Genomic DNA, 21,656 nt, shown 5'->3' with positions numbered 1-21,656 from the left:
TGTTATAATTCCAGAGTATGTAAAAAAAAGTAATTTTCAAAAACATTAATACTTTTTGAAATGTTGAGTGAATAGTGTTAAAAGAATCGCTCTGTATAACCTACATTTTGACCTATTAAATATTTTTAACAATGTGCAACGTTTCAAAGTCACTGAGATTTTATTTTATTTTTTTTTTTTAATACAAGAATACATAAATAATTTGAAATAATTTTATATTTTTTATATTTGAAAGCAAAGAGACCGTGAAGGGTAACAAAAGTGTAGTTTTAGTTGAAACATGGTTTTGACACTTCGATGGAAACTTTTAAGTTCTCTGATTGTTGAACATTTCATATAAATGTAATTAAATGTTTTTAATTATGTAGCATTAAAAAATAAACTAATATTTTCAACACTTGATATAACCAGTAAGCGTTAAATTTAAATTTAATGATGATCAATGATTGTTAATCATTGTATTTGAAAAACGATTCTGTCGATTCTGAGCGGAGATGGTGCGTCTATAACACTAAGTATGTTACATAATATTATGTTTCGATGTAATTTAAGTCATTTATCTTAATTTTACTATTGCAGTAACTTGATACAATTATTAACTCAAAATGTAATGATGCCTTTCTGTAAATACCATAAAAATAAATAAAAATAAATTGAAATTATCATTCTGTATTGTACAATTCATAATACATAATTTAATATCTAGGAAGAATTAAACTCCCATTAATAATGTTTTTAAATATTGATAAAGTAATTAACATCATTATTTATTGTTAAAATAAGTAATTTCGTCCAAATTTAAACTTAAAATATCTATAAAAAATAGTTGTCTTTTATAAACTATTCAGATTTTATGGTTTTAGAATTGACTACTAATTAGAAATATTGTATTATTTTTTTTAAACTTAGGTGTAAAAATAAAAGTTAGGTAATATTATGTACCACTTTAAAATTAATAGCTAAAATTATACAGCATTACGATTGGCTAGTGGATCAAAAATAGTTATAATTATACAAAACGATTCATCAAGAAATTGATCCTCTCATAGAGGCCTCTAAAGTAGGTAGGTATACTTAAAAATTTCGAAAATTAGAATTTTATGAGTATGCTTGATGAATCATCATCCTGTATAATGTTTAAATAACTATACTTATTTGTAGCCGTGTAATTATAATAATAATAATAATACAGATTTAGGTAGTATAATACGATTACATAGTGTTTTAATTTATTGTTCAGCATCATGGCCATCACAAGTACTGTTTTACACTGTAACGAACTTAATATAGTAATAATAAGACGTACTATATTATAATACATAATGCGGAGTGTGTAAAAATTGAATTGTACAACTGTTGCAAATTTTGAATACCACCCATAACACTTAACTAATGATAATTGTAATTATACGTTTAACAATATTATAAGTAATAAAAAAATATAAAAATACAAAATTAATATTAAATTCATTTAATCGACCCGAGAAAAAATACGTATCTACGGTGTAAAAATTAGTAAAATATTTACAAAAAAAGAAAAATAGAATCATAGTTTACGGAAGTCGAAGTTATAATATAAATATATCTATACGTATAGAGAAAAAGATGAAAAAAAAAGCATCGACAAAATTATAAGTTATCCGCGATATAGGTAAAAAATTGGCCACAATTTAAGTAGGCGTTTAACCGCTAGGGCCAAGTGTAATGGTTAACAAACTTTAACTTCTTATAGTTGCTTATTAATCGACTCGAAAATTTTTTATAAATGCTAAATTATTATTGTCACGCCCATCGCGTGACATCTTTCAAACACAAAACGCACGTCTTATCGGAGATCATTTTATTATGCGAGCCGCGTCCAACGATAGCTGGGACATCGCCGTATGGCTATTTTGAGAGCTTTGATTGTGTATAAGTCTGTAATTGTTGTTGTTGTTCAAGTCTTCCGTTTGGTGGGCCGAATTAACCGTGGAAATCGCATTCGTTGTGTAAACGTGCGGCGGACGATTATTGGTTTTTTGTCGGACGTTACCGGACGGCCAAAAGTTCCATATTCTCAACGACTCGTCGGAATTCGTCAAAGCTATACATCAAAACGAAAATGTTTACGATTTTATACATAAATATAATATAGAATATCATTTGTATATAGAACCACGTTCACAGCGTTCGATGACCATCGTATTATTATGTGATCGTGGTATACCGATATAATATTGTTTATTTATTATATCAGTCTCAGAACATAACTTATAAATAGTGTATACTAGACACTAGCCTACTCGTTTAAATAATTTTTCTATATCATATTATAAATAAATTTTATTACTTCGAAATCTGTTGTCGATTATCACAGTTAATTACGAACAGAAATGTGTTTACCGTAGTTAAATAAACGATCAAAGTCTACTAACTACATGTGGATTTTTTTTTAAGATTTAGAGGTGGGTATGCGCTCAATATAATAATAGTGAAAAACAATATCTAAATATTACATAGTGAATTAGTGCTTATAAACTGAAATAACTAAAAATGTTTACCTATTAAAAACAAAAAATAAAATGTCATTGAATTAAGAGTTAATAATAATTTTTTTCTCATAATTGGGTATATTTTAAGTTATGCTTGCTCAGGTCAATTTAGATTTGTTTCATTACTGCGTAGATAAATATAACTGTTGATTTTTAATTTTATTTAATGTGAGGCCAATGAACGTAATTATGCGGTGCGATAAACATAATAATATTTTTTATACCTATACGCTTGCCGTCCGGGCTCCACGCAAAAAACAGGCCTCGATCCGTCTGGCTACTGCTCAATGTCTCGACGATTCGGTCCAGGGCGTGCATCACTACGACGCTGTGTTTATCTATTAAAATAGGACTGGAATATGCACTATCTTCTGTCCAACAATGAAAATAATCAATCAGAACTATGGTATAAATTAAGAAATGTATCGAACAAATAAAATATATCATATCGAAACGTCAATTAATATAAACGGAAATTACAAAAGTCGAGTAAATGTGTTATAACATCACATAGTCTGACAAAATAAAATAAAATATAAAAATATAGGTTAATAGGTAAATATATTATTCTCTCCGACTTCCTGCAGTAAAATTCATATTCTAAGTTAATTTTATAAAAAAAAAAAAAAATAATAATACCTTATAACATAAAGTTAATTGTAGGTATATACCTTAAAAATAATATCATCTATTATGGTTATACACAATGTATTTTATATACCTATCTATAAGATACAGATTCAGTTTTTTTTTTTATATAAAGTATCTTGATACAGTTACATATTACAAAAATAAAAAATTAAGTACCGGGATTCTAAAAATATATGTAACAATAGCATCATAAATATATTACTGTTTCTTGATTCTCAACCGTTTAAAGACGTTTTTTCAATATAATTTCGTAATAATTGCACAATAACTATCTGAAAATATCAACATTAAGTACTGACGTACGACCAACATTGAATTGCTGATAAGTCACGCTCACTCCGAACCATCATTAAAAGTACCAATATTATATAGTGGGGTTTAAATATAATTACATTTTTTTTTTTTGTATAATCTTCTAAAAATTGCTTGTATATCAAACATCTTAAAAAGGTCAAATTTGGGACTGAAAACGATATAAATTCGGTAACGTGACCCATGTGCGTTGTGCATCAGCGTGACACGAGTTCGGATTACATTATATTATCCTAACTATTATATTAATTATATTATCGATGTACTTACTGACACTGTACACGGTCGTGGCCGACACCAGGAGTTCGCCAGTCAGTCGGCTGAACGTCATCGAGTGGGTGTTGACGTGCAGTATGTTCATCGTCGGACAGCAGTTGCTTGCGGTCTGTTCGATGCGCTTCAACACTTGTCCCTTGCACGCGTTCGCCAGTACGAACCATGACGGAGACTTGCGGTTGACGTACATCTGCATCCCGTCCCGTGGGGTCGACGTGACAGCGTAACACATCAGAGCGTGTTTCCAAGGGTGCCAAGCGAAGGCCTATTTGTTTAAACACGACGTATAATAATGATATTGTAGGTACTCTCGTGTTATAATATTACAATGTGTATACGATTATTGTCACGGCTATATAATATCGTATAAAATATAGTAACAGTCGAATATCGGCCGTATTATATAGATAACAGGACGTAATATACTTAGAAGCAGCGATCAGTGCGGGGAAGATCCTCGTAATCGTTTTACAGTTAAAAAGATTTTTTAAGAAAAAAAGTTCGATGAAAACTTTTTAAACGATTTAGATATAAAAAGAAACGTTTTTTTATAAATTTCCAACTACAAAGTGCGATTATAAAATAACCGGCGAGTATCTTATATCTTGTCAAAATATATAAATTACCTCGCATCCTTATTGTAGATAAAATGGTTACTATATAAGTACACTGTTTGTCTCCAATGATTAAATAATTCATAATCAGATATGTACAACTTGTCTCTCAAAAATGTTCACGTTATTTATCTACTATATAAAATTACCATATTAAATACCCAGTGGCTCAAAATCTTCACTAATACCTGTACCTACATATATAGACGATTTTCTATTTTATTATAACTGCGATATCGTGGTTTAAGTCTATAGGAAGAACTTCATTCTAAAATTATTGAGAATACCTAATGTAATAGATCGTTTGAAACACATTTTTTAGATATTTATAATTTTATAGTATGATTGAAAACATTAGTCTTGGCGCTTGGGTATAATTTTAATAATGCATTAATGCACAATTATTAAAAATAATAATATAATTATAGTCAATTAAAAAACATATAGTGTTATACTTATAATTATATACGTATTATTATAATATACATATTAAATAAATATTTTTATTTACGATGTTTGAATTGTTTATGAACCATTTATACGCATTTATTACCTAGTGGCTAGTATAATGCGCCTAAAATAAAACACTTAATTTAAAAACTGTTGAACTCATTTTATGATTATGTTGAATTAAAATATAAAATATTTCATCATACATTAATTTTAATGTCATCTTAATTTAATACAAATTAAAAAAATCGATGTACAAATGCATAAACTTGCATTTCTGCAGATCATAATGTTTCAAAAATAGTTCAAAACCTTAACGAATTAACTCCTAAATCTTCTTATTGGGCCAGTACTCGAATGTTGTGCATACAGTCAATGAGTCAAACAATAATTTTATATTCTTTTAAAAATAGCAGAAATACTAAAAAAAAATCAAGTTCCGGATCCGCTAACGTCGATACTATTAAAATTAAGTACGATAATTACACATACAACAAATCACGCAGACGTTATGCAATAATAATATTATGAATTATACCTTAATCAGCCAGTTAGACTGGCCACGCCGTTTACTGTCGTATCGGTCGGTCAAGGTATGGGTCACGTTGATACTCAAATTTAAATCCCCATCGTCTGCTGGGCCTAATTCCAGCAGGTCTTTGATACGCCAAACTCTCAATATACAGGCCCGATGTGAATAAGTGGCGACTGCCAAGTGACGACTCCATTTGTCCTGCGACACGTGCAGGCAGGTAATTAGCGAATTTTCGTCTGGCTTGTATAAAACGAGAATAACGATCAATTTCTTTTGGGCGAAATCGTACCTGAAGAATGTCACTGTGGCCCTCGTGCATCCTCTGAAATAAACACAACATCAAAATAAGACGATTTTTGTATGACTTATTAAGTTACAAATTATCTCTAAACTACAGTACCAGTATGCAACGAAATAAAGTATTAAGCAATAAAAAAAAAAAAAACATAAAAGAATATTCGATCCCGTCCACGTTAGATACCAAAATATACCTAAATATTATGTTATACCTTATACCAGTTGTACCGATTATCTTAGTCATCGGTTAAAATATTTGGATTCGTTACGAAGTTTATATTCCACTTTTTTGAAATTGAACTCTTAAGCGCCTTCGAAATTAAATTTAAAATTTTCAATATTAAAAATTTTGAAATGTTAATTATATTTAATTAAATGTAAAAAATGCTTTTTTGAGAAAATTTCTTGTCAAATATAAATACATTTTAGAAGTTGCATAGGAATAATAGGTTAGGTTGAGACTGATACTTTTATATATTATATTATATACATAAAAAAAACAAACAAAATTACATTAATATTATTAACACGGGCTGGAGTGTTCAGTTATTTCTTTTACACACATTAAACAACTAAACTTACTACAACGTACATAATATTTACACAATCAGCATGCACGCATTTATAAAATTGCCTACATTAAACTCCTTAAAAACAACCTTTCTACGATACATGGCATAATAATATAACATGTGAAACCATAATTTTAAATAATTTATAAAAAAATATGTATCTCATTGAATTGCTCGTGGCAATATTATTTTTTTTAGGTAGTCATAATGTAAGAAATGTGTGTATATTAATTAATAAAATAACCATAATATCATATATATTTAAAATTGTATTATAATGACATTATATTATATTAAACCATGTGGGTAGCGGAAATAAAGTATACACCAGTACACTGATCTGCATAGTGTATAACTATTAAATTAAATGATAAAAATATTTTTTTTTTAATTGACATCGATTTAAATTGAATTCATGAATGTAAAATCTGTCAAAATGTTAAAATGTCAAAATCTTGAATGTAATACTACTTATAATTTAACTTAATATGGATTGTTTTCAACTAAAAATTTCCATAAAGTAATACAAACAAAGAGTCATAGAAATATAGATAATTGGCTAACAAGTAACATTTATATTATAAAGTCTATTCGGGTAATGTTGTCTGCGCTATTCTACGAGTACATTATATTTCTGTTTACTAATTCAAATCATATTATATATTTATCATAAATCATATTATAACTAACGTCACTAAAATACGACCGTTAGCCAACCAATCCATTACAATAATTTTGCATCCATTGAACCGTTGGTATGCGTCCTCGTTTTCACATCCACAATTCGATGTTTTTTGTTCATAATTTGAGTTTTCACTCCCTGCGTTCAATAACCAAACCTGTTGACAAAAATATATTATAATTATACTATGAATTATGATAAAGTTAAAATTATATAATTTTAGGATATATGTCGGTAATATACGAAACATAATACACTCAATACACATATTTGACATATTTTATATATAATGATAATAATACTAAAAAAAGCTTATGTATTCATAAGTATTCATAATAAAATATATACAATTTTGTAACTTAAAATAACTAAAATAAAATGTCTATCTATATATTTTAGATTTTTTTAAAAATTATACTGTAGGTATAGAAAATAATTATTTAAAAATGTATTTAAAATTTCAAAAATCTACGTGGTTGTATGATTTTGAATTACAAAATGTATGGAAATGTTTTTTCGCATAGTTTTTTTGTTTGTTTAGCCCAGTTATTATGAAAAAACATAGAAAATTGTTTACTTCTTCCTCCCAAAAGCATCAATTAAAATTACTTTCTTACCAAAAAAATGATTGAAGTTAAAAATCTAAGTATTTTCAATGCTCCAAAGGATGATGACATAAACATTATTTTGAAATCAACTTAAAATTATAAAACAATAGACGTCGATGCAGTTAAAGAACTCCCTCGTATAGTTGCACTTAACGCAGAGTTTGGACAAGTTATTTGTATTTATAAGAAAACCCTGAAAACCGAACATAATGCAGCAAATAAAATCATTTATAGTCGCGAAGATGTGAAAAAAACGTAAAAACCGTATCGTAATTTAAAAAAAAGATAATGAGTTTGTGCAAGTCACGTTTGACTTTGATCGAAAAAAAAAACTGTATTTTCAGGAGTTTTAATAAACGACGTGCAACTCGAGGGGAAATCGGCAGTACAATCGCTATAGCGTTTTGGCGTCTTTAAAAACGTGATTATAATAATACGACGTAAGTATACTACTACCCTTAACAACAGTAACGATGAAAAAAAAAATGCCAAGAAGTATAATTATAATAATAGTTACACGAGATTATAATGCGCTACGCCCGTTTTCCATATATAATACTTTTACGGCGGCACGGAAGACGATCCCTCCTCCCCATTTTCCCCGGTCGTCGAGTTAGGTTGCCGTTCTATATTTCTGTCACACTAAATATACCTATATATATATATACATATTATAATTGACAAGTACTCGATTTTAAAACGGTCTTTTCGAGCAATTTTTGACGTTTTTGTGCGTCGTACCTTTACGCGTCCGACGCTCTTCGCCGCGGCCGCACCGTTTCGCCGGGACGTTTCGTCCGCCGACGAGTTCGCCGTGGACGGGGACCGGTACGTCACGTCCGCCGATTGCGGTTCGCGTGCCGCGTTCGTCCGTTCCCGCGACAACAGAGCGTGCGGCGAGGGACCGCCGCCGTCCCACGCTTCGGCCGACGAGTCGAACGACGGCGCTTCGTCCCGGTCCACCGTGAACGAGTATCCCAGTTTTACGCCCTGCGCGTCCCATTTCACACAGCCGACGACGGTTTTCGCCGGGCCGCTTCCTCCGTCCGCCTCCGTCGGCTCGTGCCCGTTCGCCGCGTCGATCGTGTACTGGACGCTCTGCGTGCGGCACGACCACAAGTGTATCGACGATTGTATGGCAGCCGTCAAGTAGCCCGTCGCACTCCAGTCCAGTATCTTGGTCACTGCGTTTAAAAGATAATCAATTAAAAATCTAAAAATTCGATTTTTAAAAATCTAAATTAATAATCTTTTAAAAATCGTTTAATCAATTAAAAGATTTATATATCGTTTAGCTACGCCATATTATAATGATACATATTATAATAATATTATATAGTTTGCAAAGTATAATATTACGATTATTATGTCTCGTCTTCTCGGATCGATGGAATTTTAGAAGAAAAAAAAATTTAAATACGTGATATAACTATATGTCGACGAAGACTTACTAAACTGAATAAACGAGAATCGTACGTGTGCGTAGTTTAATAAAGTAATAATGACTTGACGATTCTGTGCGTTTTCAGAACAACTAAAGGTATAGGGTCAGAAATGGAAATCTATAAAAAATAATTGATAAAAACGACAAAAAATTCTAGATAATCGTCGTTCTGCTGTACATCACGGTAGTTGTCGAGCGTACTCTGTCATCGAACGAGTCGCTTTTAAGGGACGGGTCAAATTTGAATTCGTTGATAAATAATTGAATAGGTAGGTACCTAAAAACGATTTTGAGCGGAGACCGTGCGTCTGTAGTGACAAGTATATTTTATGATATATATATTCATTTTGCTTTATTACACTACAATAGTAATAAACAGTATAGGTCGAGTTAATTTTTACCGAAAATTTCGCATTTGAAAATGTCTTTCTGTACATAAAATATAACAATACGTGTAAAATTTAAGTCTCCTAAAATAATAGTTTTGAATTAATATAAAAAAACACTATTTTTATTTTTCGTTTAAATATTTAATTTTATCCTACTTAGTGTCTATAAACAGTAGGTACAAAAGCAATAAATATTTTAAAAATTTTAGCATGTACTCGTATTGACAAAATATATTATGCCAATACATACAAACATTTAATAAAAAATTCAAGCGTTTAAGATTATTCATTTATGAGTTTTACAAAATAAACAAATTTACATGGTATTTTCTAGAGAAAAAAACGTATTATTCGATGTTTAATTTTTATTTTATCAAATAGAAACCATTTGTATACACATAAAGGTATTGTAGTATTGTACATTTATTCAAAAATATAAAATATGTTGGGTACTACGTTGATTATATTAGTTATCTATTTAGTACAAAATTAATCATTAAAAATAAAAAATACTTTTTAATATATCAAATATATTTTCCGCTATCTTGACTAATTATAGTTATATAGAATGCACAGTACACGCATATGATCATTTCTACATAAAATTCATAATTCTACAAACACATTATGTATATAATATATGATAGTATAAAGTGTATAAGTAAATATACCATAATATTATAGTTTATTACTTTATAAATTAGAAGATAAATACCTATTTAGTATACAAATTAGTTTGATAACGTTTTAAATATCATCTAAAAAATAAATGATAAATTTATATAAATTGGAAGATATTTAAGAATATTATAAATGTGTCTATTACTAATGTATATATTTTATTATAGCATAGGTACAAATGTATGTAATAACATTTTCAAAACTGTTGATCATATGTATATATATATCAGGCAATTAATTATTATTCAGTATTATAATCGTTTTTATTATGTATAACTTTTGAAAAACGGATTTTCTAGCATTTGCATATTTTATTAAAATAACAAGAAACATTATAGAATAAGCTATAAATATGGTTTGTTGTACAAATTAAGAGAGATTTTGCATTATATTTTGCACATCTTATTCAATTTAGTGTTGTTTTTTTAATGTTTACATTATTTGGCTTTTTTATAGATGTTTTTTTTATCTTAAAGATTAGTCATTCGTGTAAATTTGTAATCTTATTAGTATACATGTACAATACCACGTTTTAAAAATATATTTTTATACGTTTTATTGTTTATTCATTGATATAAATCATTATTTACTTTAATCACCAACAATGTCTTATATTATATTATTAGTTATTAATCGTGTAATACATAGGTAGCTGATGGGTACCTTTTTAACTCACGAAATGATCTTTTTTTAGTATTTTTGTAGATAAGAATACATTTATACATAAAAATACAAAATTTTACTCAGATAATTTTATGGTGTAGGTACATATTTTATGTATATTTTATCATTTTTACTACATATTTCAGTTTATTTAGTGCCCATTTATTAGTTATTAAATAATATTGTAAACCTAATAAACCTAACCTCATATATGATTGTATAATAATTATAATAATATACTCTTATGGTTCTTATATTAACACACGGATAATAATCTAAAATTAAGTTTTATTGTGTATAAGTATAAGTAATCTTTGTGGCGAGTTGAATTTGTTTTACTGAAGGAGCGAAGATTTAAACATATCTATATGTTACCATGTATATGGTATACCTATCTACCAAAACCGCTAGCTTCGCTCGCATTGTACTCTTTACACATTCACGAATACACGTAATGTCATACATAACGATCTCTTGATACAACATTTATTTCTAATTTCCTTCTTCGTTAAACTTTTGAAAAACTTTAATTGTGTTATTATTATAATACTAGATATATAGTCTTAGAAAAATAATATACATATAATTTATTATGACCATTCGTCCTTACAAATTTGGGGAAGTGATACGCTACTAAGTAAACTTCAAATATTACAAGCTGAAATACGCTTAGATTATATTATTATTGGTGACTTACTCCAGTCGTTGGACAGATTCGGCATGTCCAACAGCAGATCGGCTACCAGTGATTTGTTGGTGGCCTGATTGGACTTCCGGGCCAAACGTCTCTTGTCAACCATCCGAATGGGCCACGTCAAGTCAACGTCCCGGTATAGGGTGGCAAGGTCTATCTTGTCTGCGCTATTATTACGTTCTTTCAATACGTGCCGCAACAAGTGTCCGCCAGTGGACTCCAGTGACATGTACGACTGAAGTTGCCGGAAAGCTCGGTGCTTCTGTTCTTGCTGCCGTTCGCACTCGAACGGTTCCAGGAAATCCTATCCAAACATTGGACCAATGTCAATAGGTGTATAGTAAGTGTTTTTGACGCATACGATTTTGAACACCTTTACGATATCGATTGAATAAGTGAAGACCACAGAAGACGAGTTCAAATAAACGTACCTATTCCCGTCACAATTGTATATATAGTACCTAATTAGTAATTAGTTTTTCGAGACCATTAAATAGCTAACACCCATTATTACTTATAACCTATAACCTGTCGTGGGTTAACGACAAACAAAAAGTAGCAGATGATTATTGAGATACAACATTTCTGCAATCGATATGATTATATCGGGTCCGTGAGCACATTGTTACGGATATACATTATTTTACATTTTTTTTTTTTTACCTATATAGGTACCAAAGTGTGGGCGTCACAATTTTTTTCATAAGATCTTTTTAGACTCCGGATTTATATCGCGAAATAATAATGTAAGCGTATTGACGATTGACGGTCGTCGGACGTGACGAAATTATTTATTAACACGCGATTGTTATCAATATATAATATAGGTATAGGTATGTGCGTACACTCGCGCAGTGTCTTTGTATCGGCTTTAGAATATCAGTAATCGAAAACAAAAACACGCGCAAATATACGTACGACAGCTGTAAGTATATAGATATAATATAGGTACTTACGGATTCTTCGGCGCAGTTGGACACGCAATCGTATTGATGATTGACGGTGCTGTAGTGTAGAGAATAAAACGAATACGGGCTCCGATGTCGATCGGGCACGAATCGATCTCTGCCTTGATTGTACTTAAACATGATGACAAAAAAAAAAAAAAAACGAAAAAAACGATAATTATTGTTGATGGACGTGTAACATTATTCGACGTGTACGGTGAACACTAAGTATATTATATAGACACTACTGCAGTTAGAGTACGGACTGCAGCTCTTGCGGCCTTAGGTCTGTATTCACGTCGGCGGCGTAAACGTTACTACGGGAAAAATAAAATTTTTATTAAAGATATTGTATAGTCAATATTTTTATTATTACTATTATCGTCGTCGTGACGTCGATGTATCATTACCACCAGTCGTATATTACGCACGGCTATACATCTGTATCGGTACAGACCCGCTGCGAGGGGGGGGGCCGATAATCGCGAGATTAGAAAACGGTTTACCCTATTGAAAACATTAATAATATATGTATATATATATGTACGTTGTGCGGTATTCAAATCGTATTCAAATCGTTAAACTATATCATCATCATGTGTTTCGACTTAAACGGCCGCGATAAAGACCCGCGCGGGCACGCTGGATGTAGGTACCTATATGGTGTGTGTGTGTAAGTTTTACGGTATACGATTAATAACATCTATAATGGCCATAAAAACAATGATAACGGTGTGCGCGTATAGAATATTATAATATCGTTGCTCATTAATATTATCGTCATTATAATATTAGCCATAACGCGTCGTATACTTATATATTAATCTATGACCAAGTATAATATTATATCATTATCGAAACGTAACGATATTTTACATTAACGAGCCCGAGAACCTCTATTTATATAATTACGCGTTTGCCTGTAATATTATAAGACGGAACGTTATTGATTCGGTGGACGAACGCGATGATAATGCTGTACAATATATAAATTAATATCGAAATACCTACGTAGGGATTTTCGGTTGCGCAATAGCCAAATGGCTGTTCCATAACTCACTGGATACGCGTATAGTTAATGTAAAATATTATAATATTATGCGGCCAATTAAAATAAATAATGCCTACCACAGATGTTCAATACGAGCGTATTACAGATATAGACAGCCGATTTGATATCTTCTTTCTATATACTAATCCTACGCTGCTGCACTGGGTAAAAATAAAAAAATAAAACGCATCATACTATTATAATATTATTGTAATTATTAATAATTATATGATATTAGGTACTGCGCGATGATACGGCAAATAATAAGTGACATCGACTCTGACGATTAATAAAATTCAAATTATAATATTATACGTTTTTTCAATATTCATTTTCACGACGACTCAAATGACCCGAAGATCATTCTGACCATTGCTCCGTAGATTATTATATTATAACTTGCACAGAACACTTTTAAATCCGAAATTCTAGAATATTTATTACTTGTTTTTAACTTAGGTACCTACTGATCGAATTCAAAAAAAAATTGTAGATGTATCTACCAATTATATAATTATGTTAAAAATATTGCCCTACTTGTTTAAATAGGTAAATTTATGATTTTGTTATATTATAAAATTATATTTTGTGTGAAAATTAAAATAATTATAAATAGGTAGTTTTAAATTATTTTAATCTGTTAATTATTATTTTCAATTTTTTAATTTGTAACGATGTATAATATGGTTTGAAAAACTAAGTACATAGTTTTAGATCTGAACGGTACAAAATTAATGTATAACATATAGGTAATATATATTGTATATTCTTTTTGCTTCTCCATCGACTTGAAGACCAGTAAAAATGTTTTGGTTTCAGCTTTGAAGATGATTGTATAGTAGAAAATTTAATCTAGTCAGTACTTTATAAAGTAAACAATTTCTAGTAATTTTCAATGTATATGATATCAGATAGTTAAAATAAGAATAACGTTTTAAATTATTTTGTCGTAATTCAAAAATATTATTCGTGGTGACTTGAATATTTTACCTATTACTATATTTTAAACACACTATGGACATTTTTAAAACATTTATAATAATTTTATGCTATTGTCTATTTATGGTTTATATTATAGGTACATATTACTAACAATAAAATAAATTACTACAATAATTATATAATTGTAAATTTTAATATTTATTATATGATAATATGTTGATAAGCCGTCTTTGCTCAGAATCGTTTTTCGTACGTAAATGATTTATATATATATATATATATTTTATCATTCTATTCAAATTTAACACATCCATTACGTAACAGTATTAAACTCAGAACAAATGTATACTGGATATCTGCAATACAGCAGAACGGTTACCACTTGTTCGTTTTTCATGATATAGCATAAAAATGAATACCTATATTTGTTAGATTTATGCAATGATTTATGATTTATTCGTCGAAATCTAAATTAATTCTAAGGTATCTTTTTAGCATAAAAATCGTGTAGATAATACATTTTTTAAAGGAACACTAATAATTAACCTTGTATTAAATCGTAAACCTTTATGATTTATAAACAAATAAATGTTTTTTTAAATTTTTTAAATTTTTGCTTGTATAAAAAGTTGGAATTTTATAATTTTGAAACCCTATATAGAAAAATTATAGCTATTACATAAAAATTGATAATTTTAATTGATTTTTAAAATATAATTTAAGTTTATATCAGTTGACAAAAAAATTACAAACTTAATTTTATATATGTGTTAAATTTTAAATTCTGAACAGAACAATGCATTTATTAATTCAACAATGAGTTTATTTTTATTATTATTTGTTTATATTTTAAAGATACTTTATTGCAGAAACTTTTTGTTTTTCAAGTTCAAGAGTGATTGCTTGGGTAAAATTTTATCAAGTACCTATTTATTAAAATATAGTTAGTAGTTTAAATTTTATAAAAATTCCAGTCCTTTTAAATTGGAGAAAAAAATGGTGAAAACCGGAGTTGTTACTAAAACACAGTTTTTGATAAAATTAATATTATTTTATTGGTTGTATAATTATCTCACCATTTATTTATATCATGACGTATAAAATGCTAATATAAAAATTTGATTAAAATTTCAAGGAAAAAATTTGAATCTAGGGTTATTTGCATCGTTTTACGTTTATCAATCAGTTACAACAAAATAAGAAACTCGTTTGATAAAAAAAAAATAGTTATTTTAAAAGATAATATACAATTTTGTAAATTATAAAAAAAAATTATTATAAATTCATTCTCAATTTTTTTTATTTCACTAATAACAAATTATGGAGAACTTACGTACTTCTAGTTATTTTGAATTTCAAATATGTTTTATTGATAATTATAAAAAAAAAATATATATATCAAATTTTAAATAACTAAAAAATGAATATAAAAATATTTTGAAAATATTATCATAAATAAAAAATGCTAATAAAATCGATATTTTTAAAATACTGGTTTTGCATATATATTCCCGTTTTCCCTTAGTTTTTTTCGCCTTTATTTAAAAAAATACTTTAAATTTTTTCTTTTTTATTAGACAATCAAAAACAAATCGATTTATCTAATTTAAATTGTAAATTGTTTGTTTATAATAATTACATAATTTGTTATTAAAATGTATTTTCATATAATTTCAAATCATTTTTTTCAAATTATATATATTTTATGAATTAATTAGGTATGGTCAATCCATATTATGTTTTAACTTATGGAAATTTAAATATAAGTAAATCATTTCATTTCTGTAGCAAATAATTTTATCATAAGTTCTTGAAATTATACATTCAATACATACAATGTTTATTACTGAATTAAAACTTTTAGATTAATATTTATTTATTTTTAACTGTGTATCAGGTAATAATAATAATTATTATTATTTATTCTTGTTTATTATTTCGTTAATTTGAAAGCTTTTTTTGATGAGCATTTATACAAACTGTGGTTTTTAAAAAACAATTTATCAATTATTAATGTTTGGTATAAATCGGCGCAATTAATAGAAAAAAATTTTTGTGAAAATCTACACATTATATCGCCAGAGCAGCACGTCATCTATAATGAATCCATATGGCATTGGTGTAGCTAAATAGCATATCCAAGACGCCGTGTAATTAAAAATCGTACAATATATTATTACGATAATATGCGAATAATATATTATAATAGTTTGTTTTAGACTTTACAAAATAATATTAAATTAAATAAAATAAAAAAAAATGTCCTAAGCACTCAGCAAAATGTATTGGATAAATTAAAAAGGATATTTGACCATGTTTTTAACTTGTCATATATTATTTACTTGTATAAGTTAAACTCTTAACTTTACTTATAATTATTTATAAGTTTGAAGATTAAAGAAATATAGGATTAAGTTAGTATAGATCTCTGATAACTCAAATAAAATATGTATACATAATCAAGATGGATATATATATATAACAGGGGTGGCCAGTGAAAAGAGATTAGCGAGCCACCCAATATATTAATAAATATGGAAGAGACGAAATAGAAAAAAAGGTCGTATTATTATATATATATATAACAAACAAGACAATAATTAATAATAAAAAATTAAAAAATACATTTTAAAAATTAATTATATCGAGAACACTATATTTTTTTGTAATTTTTTCCTATTATAATATATATTGAAATTCAATAAAATATTACATTGTTTTAAATACATACTCATATTAAAAAATTGTCTTTGTATAAATGTTACGATAAGATGCAACCCGAAGTTTGGCCACCCCTGATATATAACATTCAATTTAATGAAAAATTTTATAAAAGATACAATTACGATAAATCAATAGATGAGTAGTTATAATTTATATTGTATGTATTATATTGTGTTATGTATATTGTATTCGCAATATTACAATGACTACTAAGAATAATCTAATACTACAGCGGTTCCTAAACTGTGCACCATGGTGCACTTAGGGCACCGCAATCACTTTCTAAGGACACCGCGGTCTACGGCTCATAATAAATAATTTAAAATAATAGAATTTTTTTTTGTTCTGTCTTTTATGGTATTCACAGCAGGGCATCGTGGCTGAATTTGATCTTAAAATAGGCACTGTGAAAAAAAATTTTTGGAACCACTGATCTAATATTATTATTTTACAATTTTGTAGGAAAGACGAAAGGTATATAGTCATAAATAGTTGTAATAAAAACAACTAAGTATAAATTACATTTAACAGTTTATAATTATATTTATAGCCCTTTATTATTTGTAAGTATTATAGTCATACTTTACGGATACAGACAGAATAGGATTATTATTGGTACTCATTGAAATAAAGTATATTCGTAAATAATTGTTACACACAATAAAATAATTGAATAATAAAAATGATCTACTTGGATCATAAAAATTTAAGTATAACACTAGACTTGCCTAATTCATTTAAATTCAATAGTCACAAAAAAAAAATAATAATAATAATAGTATAAAGATAATAATAATTAATAATAATATGATTTTAGTTTGTTAGAACAAACAAACCATGGAATACAATGTCTTAGAACATAGAATATAATGTATGTTGTTTCTATCTAGTACAACTAATATGTATAGATTTATGAACTAGCCCCTGCAGATGTCGCACTGCTTGTATTCGCTGTCGAATTTGTCGGAATGGAACCAAATATGACTGCTAACTCGTCTAAAAGAGTTTCATTGCGGTATGCTACTCGTATATCTGGGACGTTAGTTCTTGATATGTCATTTCCTGCCACACCTTCTTTAGTGTAATTTGGTCCTAACCAGTACTGCTTAATCTGCATAAAAATCATATAAATGTTAAAAATATATATATTATACATCATATATATAATGATAAGCAACAAACCCTATGAGGGAATCCAGACATCAATACAGAGTTTCGAGCCAACTCGCTCATGTCACACGCTGATAATTTCCATACCTGCGCAGCAATAGAATATTCTTCCATTAACGGTTCCTAAAACAGTACAATTATATACATAACATATTCAACATATTATCGAATAAAATTGTTTTTCTTCTTAATGAATAGAAAAAGTTACCAACAGAATAGATTAAATCGTAAAAACTAAATACTTTTAAACATTATAATATTGTGTTGGTACTCATTGATTTAAAAATAAAACTTAAAGCAAATTGAAAAAAAAAAGATTTTAACCTTAGTAAAATGAAACTGCAGCGGGTCATCTGTTGACAGACTGATAACCAAACCACGAGCCAAATATTCGGGTAATGGATTACGATGGTAATTCAAAAACAACGAATTGTTTGACAATGGTGACATGGCTATACCAATTTGGGCAACATAATACAAATATTGGAGTACAGGCACTTTTCTTAAGAGTAGTCCATGTGATATATTTTCAGCCATCATAAAACCACACACCAAATGTTGTACAGCTCCTGCTTCACCACAATGAGGTCTTAGCACGAATGTGTTGAAACCTTGTTTGCTAATAAAAACAATAAGTCAAACTAACTATATTAAATTTATTATAAAAGAAAAATTGCAATAAATATAAAATAAATGTTTAAAATGTTGTTTAACAACAATAATATCCAAATCACTTTTAAAAGTAATACATACTTAAAAGTATTATTTATTAAACTAAAAATTTAATTGTTCTTTAGTTGCAGAAAACTTGATAGAACTAATGATAATTTATTTATTCACACAACTATAATTTATTTAGATATAAAAAAATTTTTTACATTCAATTTTTCAATAACTTACATTCTGAGATGATTAAGTACAGTCATGTTGGCATACATATAGTATTGATAATATGCATATGGTGGATTATCAGTTTCTCTCCATTGTGCTGGTTTGGGAACATCTCGATCAACAAATGGATTTTCTGGTTTTGATTCATCATCAACACTATCAAATCCAACAACATGTTGTAAAAATCTAAAAAAAAATATTATGATAAAAAATTTAATAAAAAAATAATAGCTATTGGATATATTTCTAATATTCCTAATATTTACTAAAAACTAATCTCAATCATTCTATAAAAATGAAAAATATAGATAATATGTTATGGATAATTCAATATTAATTTATAAACTGATAGCAGATATTTTTAACAAATAAATCCCCATAAAAATTAATATAAAAATATACCTACTTGTTTTTTTTTTTAGTATTTCATATTTTAAATATTAAGTCACAAAATAAGTACTTAAAATATATTCTAATTTTATATTTTGAATAACTTTTCTAGTCTAAAATATGTTAATACTTTAATACATTAATAATTATGATTATCTGTTACCTATGGAGATCTGGATGTGAATTAGGATCATTAGTGGCTTCAAACAGTGGCAAAAATACATTGTCCAACAACTGCTGGAAGTTATCCAAGATATTGTTCGATTTAAATATGTCGCTGTAACAAAAATAAATTTATAAAATGTATACTTTATTTATTATATAATAACAATTCTAAAATATATGTTGTAATAATAAAATAATGTATATGTAATATATATTTAAATGTAAAATATTGTAAAAAAAACTAATGGCCCAAAGTAGTTAATACTGCAAGTAGAACAATAAAAAAAAATATATATTTGTTTAAATATACTCACAACAATCGTGGAATCTGAACTAGCCATCGAACATTGTCAGAATATACTCTATTAGAAATAGCCCATTTAGCTAGTTTATCCCATTCATCACGACTCTTTCCGTAGATTGACAAGCGAAGTTCAGCATTTTGATATTTTGACTCTTCTAAGTCAGACGCTACTTCATTAATTACTCGAGCAAAATATTTACCACCAGTATAATTATCCGTTTTCAAGAATACTTCTCTAAGACGAGATTCTCCAATAGGGTTGTATTTGGAATTAAATTTATCAAATCTATGAAACGTGTTGCGGTCCTGAGAAAAAAATTTATAAAAAGATAATCAATATTACCAAAGATCAAGTAAACTAAAATATTTTTCTGTGATATAATTATCACTTTTATAACTTCTAGCTTTTTCGTATTTATTACAAAGGCGTAACAAAAAAATCCCCCCCGCATTGCTGGGTCTACGGGCCCTCAATTACGTCACTGATTTATTATTATTAAGTATACAGTACATAATATGGTCCAATTTAGTCTACAGGAAAAACAAAATTTATTATATCGTATAAAAACTACAGAGTCAAAAGTTGAAGGTAAAACAAGACAAAAAAAAATACGATGGCAAAATATAAATGAATGAATACCTATAGTAAGTATTGGCACTTGGCAGTATTGCCTATGTATATAAAATAAACTTGACTAAAGTAATGTCACAAAATAATTTTTTAGTCACATAACTATTATTTCGAACAAAAATAACTTATTACTTATTTCAATAGAAATTCTAAAAATGTATTTTTAAAAATAAAGAAAACAAAATATTTTTACAAGGTAATGGCAATGATTATTTCATCGAAATTTTATCTTGATAATACTAAGTGATTGTTCAAAATAAAAACAATTTGGACCCAGTAATATGACTTATATTAGTAACCAGTGTTATGTATGAATTATATCTATATCATATCGATATATTTACAAATAAATTATTTACTATTCTATATTCCAACAGCTTTTTAACAACGATATATTTTTAAACATTTTACGTTTCATCTCTAGTCACACCAATGCCAACATTTTAACATAAGATTATTTATTAGTTCTTATAAACTATACCAACTACAGCGTATGTTCTAAAGTTAACGTAAATAGTCAATTTCCAATAAAATAATACGTCCCATGATATGAGAGTAGATCTTGTATTCCATAAAAAAAATGTTTTAGCAGCTAAAATTGTACGATAAAGTCAAAAAATTAAGTTGAAAAAAAAATCAAATATTTTCTCATAGGCAATACTGACCATGAATCATAAAAAGTAGATGCCGTTTTAGTAATTTTTTCTAATTTAAGAATTTTCAATAAAATATTGAATATTAGTTTTACCTCCATCATTATAATATCTACCTATCAATAATTACTCCTACATGCATGGTATTCTTTAAAACTTCTTAAATAGTTATTTTTACCAAATAAATAAAAATGTTATTGATTTTAAAATTTAATTCTTAAATTAACATCAGTTCTAATATACCTTTTTATTAATTATACTACACTATAAAAAAAAGAAGAAAAACAATATATATTATGAGCTAAAATTCATTTTGTAATTAAATCAATTATTTTGATATAAATTAATAATAAATAATAGTAATTTTAATCCGAAAAATAGATAATTGT

General features: G+C 27.7%; 2 protein-coding genes across 10 annotated transcripts in view; both read right to left on the bottom strand.

Moving 5' to 3' along the window:
- Positions 1-798: 798 nt before the first annotated feature.
- LOC114119705 (uncharacterized) lies at positions 799-13,741 on the bottom strand. Of its 2 annotated transcripts, none has more exons than XM_050207638.1 (8): positions 12,356-13,741; positions 11,403-11,703; positions 8,270-8,712; positions 6,929-7,077; positions 5,373-5,691; positions 3,765-4,035; positions 2,756-2,899; positions 799-2,083 (listed from the first exon to the last, which is right to left on the bottom strand). In XM_050207638.1, exons 1-8 carry the CDS (start codon positions 12,485-12,487, stop codon positions 1,836-1,838), a joined length of 2,007 nt encoding a protein of 668 aa, XP_050063595.1. In that variant the 5' UTR covers positions 12,488-13,741; the 3' UTR covers positions 799-1,835. The 2 variants fall into 2 exon arrangements, with proteins under 2 accessions (XP_050063595.1, XP_050063594.1); XM_050207637.1 differs by having other exon boundaries at positions 2,756-2,902; positions 12,356-13,735.
- A 3,853-nt stretch (positions 13,742-17,594) lies between these two features.
- The window catches only part of LOC114127873 (AMP deaminase 2), a 29,423-nt gene continuing 25,361 nt past the window's right edge, over positions 17,595-21,656 (bottom strand). For all 8 annotated transcript variants that reach the window (XM_027992216.2, XM_027992217.2, XM_027992214.2 and 5 more), the window contains 6 exons: positions 19,994-20,289; positions 19,678-19,791; positions 19,134-19,310; positions 18,558-18,852; positions 18,246-18,356; positions 17,595-18,174 (listed from right to left, as the gene is read on the bottom strand). In XM_027992216.2, the coding sequence (XP_027848017.2) occupies positions 17,974-18,174; positions 18,246-18,356; positions 18,558-18,852; positions 19,134-19,310; positions 19,678-19,791; positions 19,994-20,289 (1,194 nt within the window). In that variant the 3' untranslated portion in view covers positions 17,595-17,973. The remainder of the gene's footprint in view (positions 18,175-18,245; positions 18,357-18,557; positions 18,853-19,133; positions 19,311-19,677; positions 19,792-19,993; positions 20,290-21,656) is intronic.

Source organism: Aphis gossypii, chromosome X (genome assembly GCF_020184175.1).
Source record: "Aphis gossypii isolate Hap1 chromosome X, ASM2018417v2, whole genome shotgun sequence".
NCBI classification, from domain to species: Eukaryota; Metazoa; Arthropoda; class Insecta; order Hemiptera; family Aphididae; genus Aphis; species Aphis gossypii.
This window is presented reverse-complemented; position numbering and strand designations above follow the sequence as displayed.

What these genes read in the sequence shown, in the direction of transcription:
- LOC114119705 (XM_050207637.1), bottom strand. Translation starts at nt 12,487, where the DNA reads ATGTTTAAGTACAATCAAGGCAGAGATCGATTCGTGCCCGATCGACAT. An exon ending in CCAACTGCGCCGAAGAATCC is followed by an intron (nt 11,704 to 12,355) that starts GTAAGTACCTAT and finishes ATGTTTGGATAG; the next exon opens with GATTTCCTGGAACCGTTCGA. An exon ending in CCCGGACGGCAAGCGTATAG is followed by an intron (nt 2,084 to 2,755) that starts GTATAAAAAATA and finishes TTTGATGTATAG; the next exon opens with CTTTGACGAATTCCGACGAG.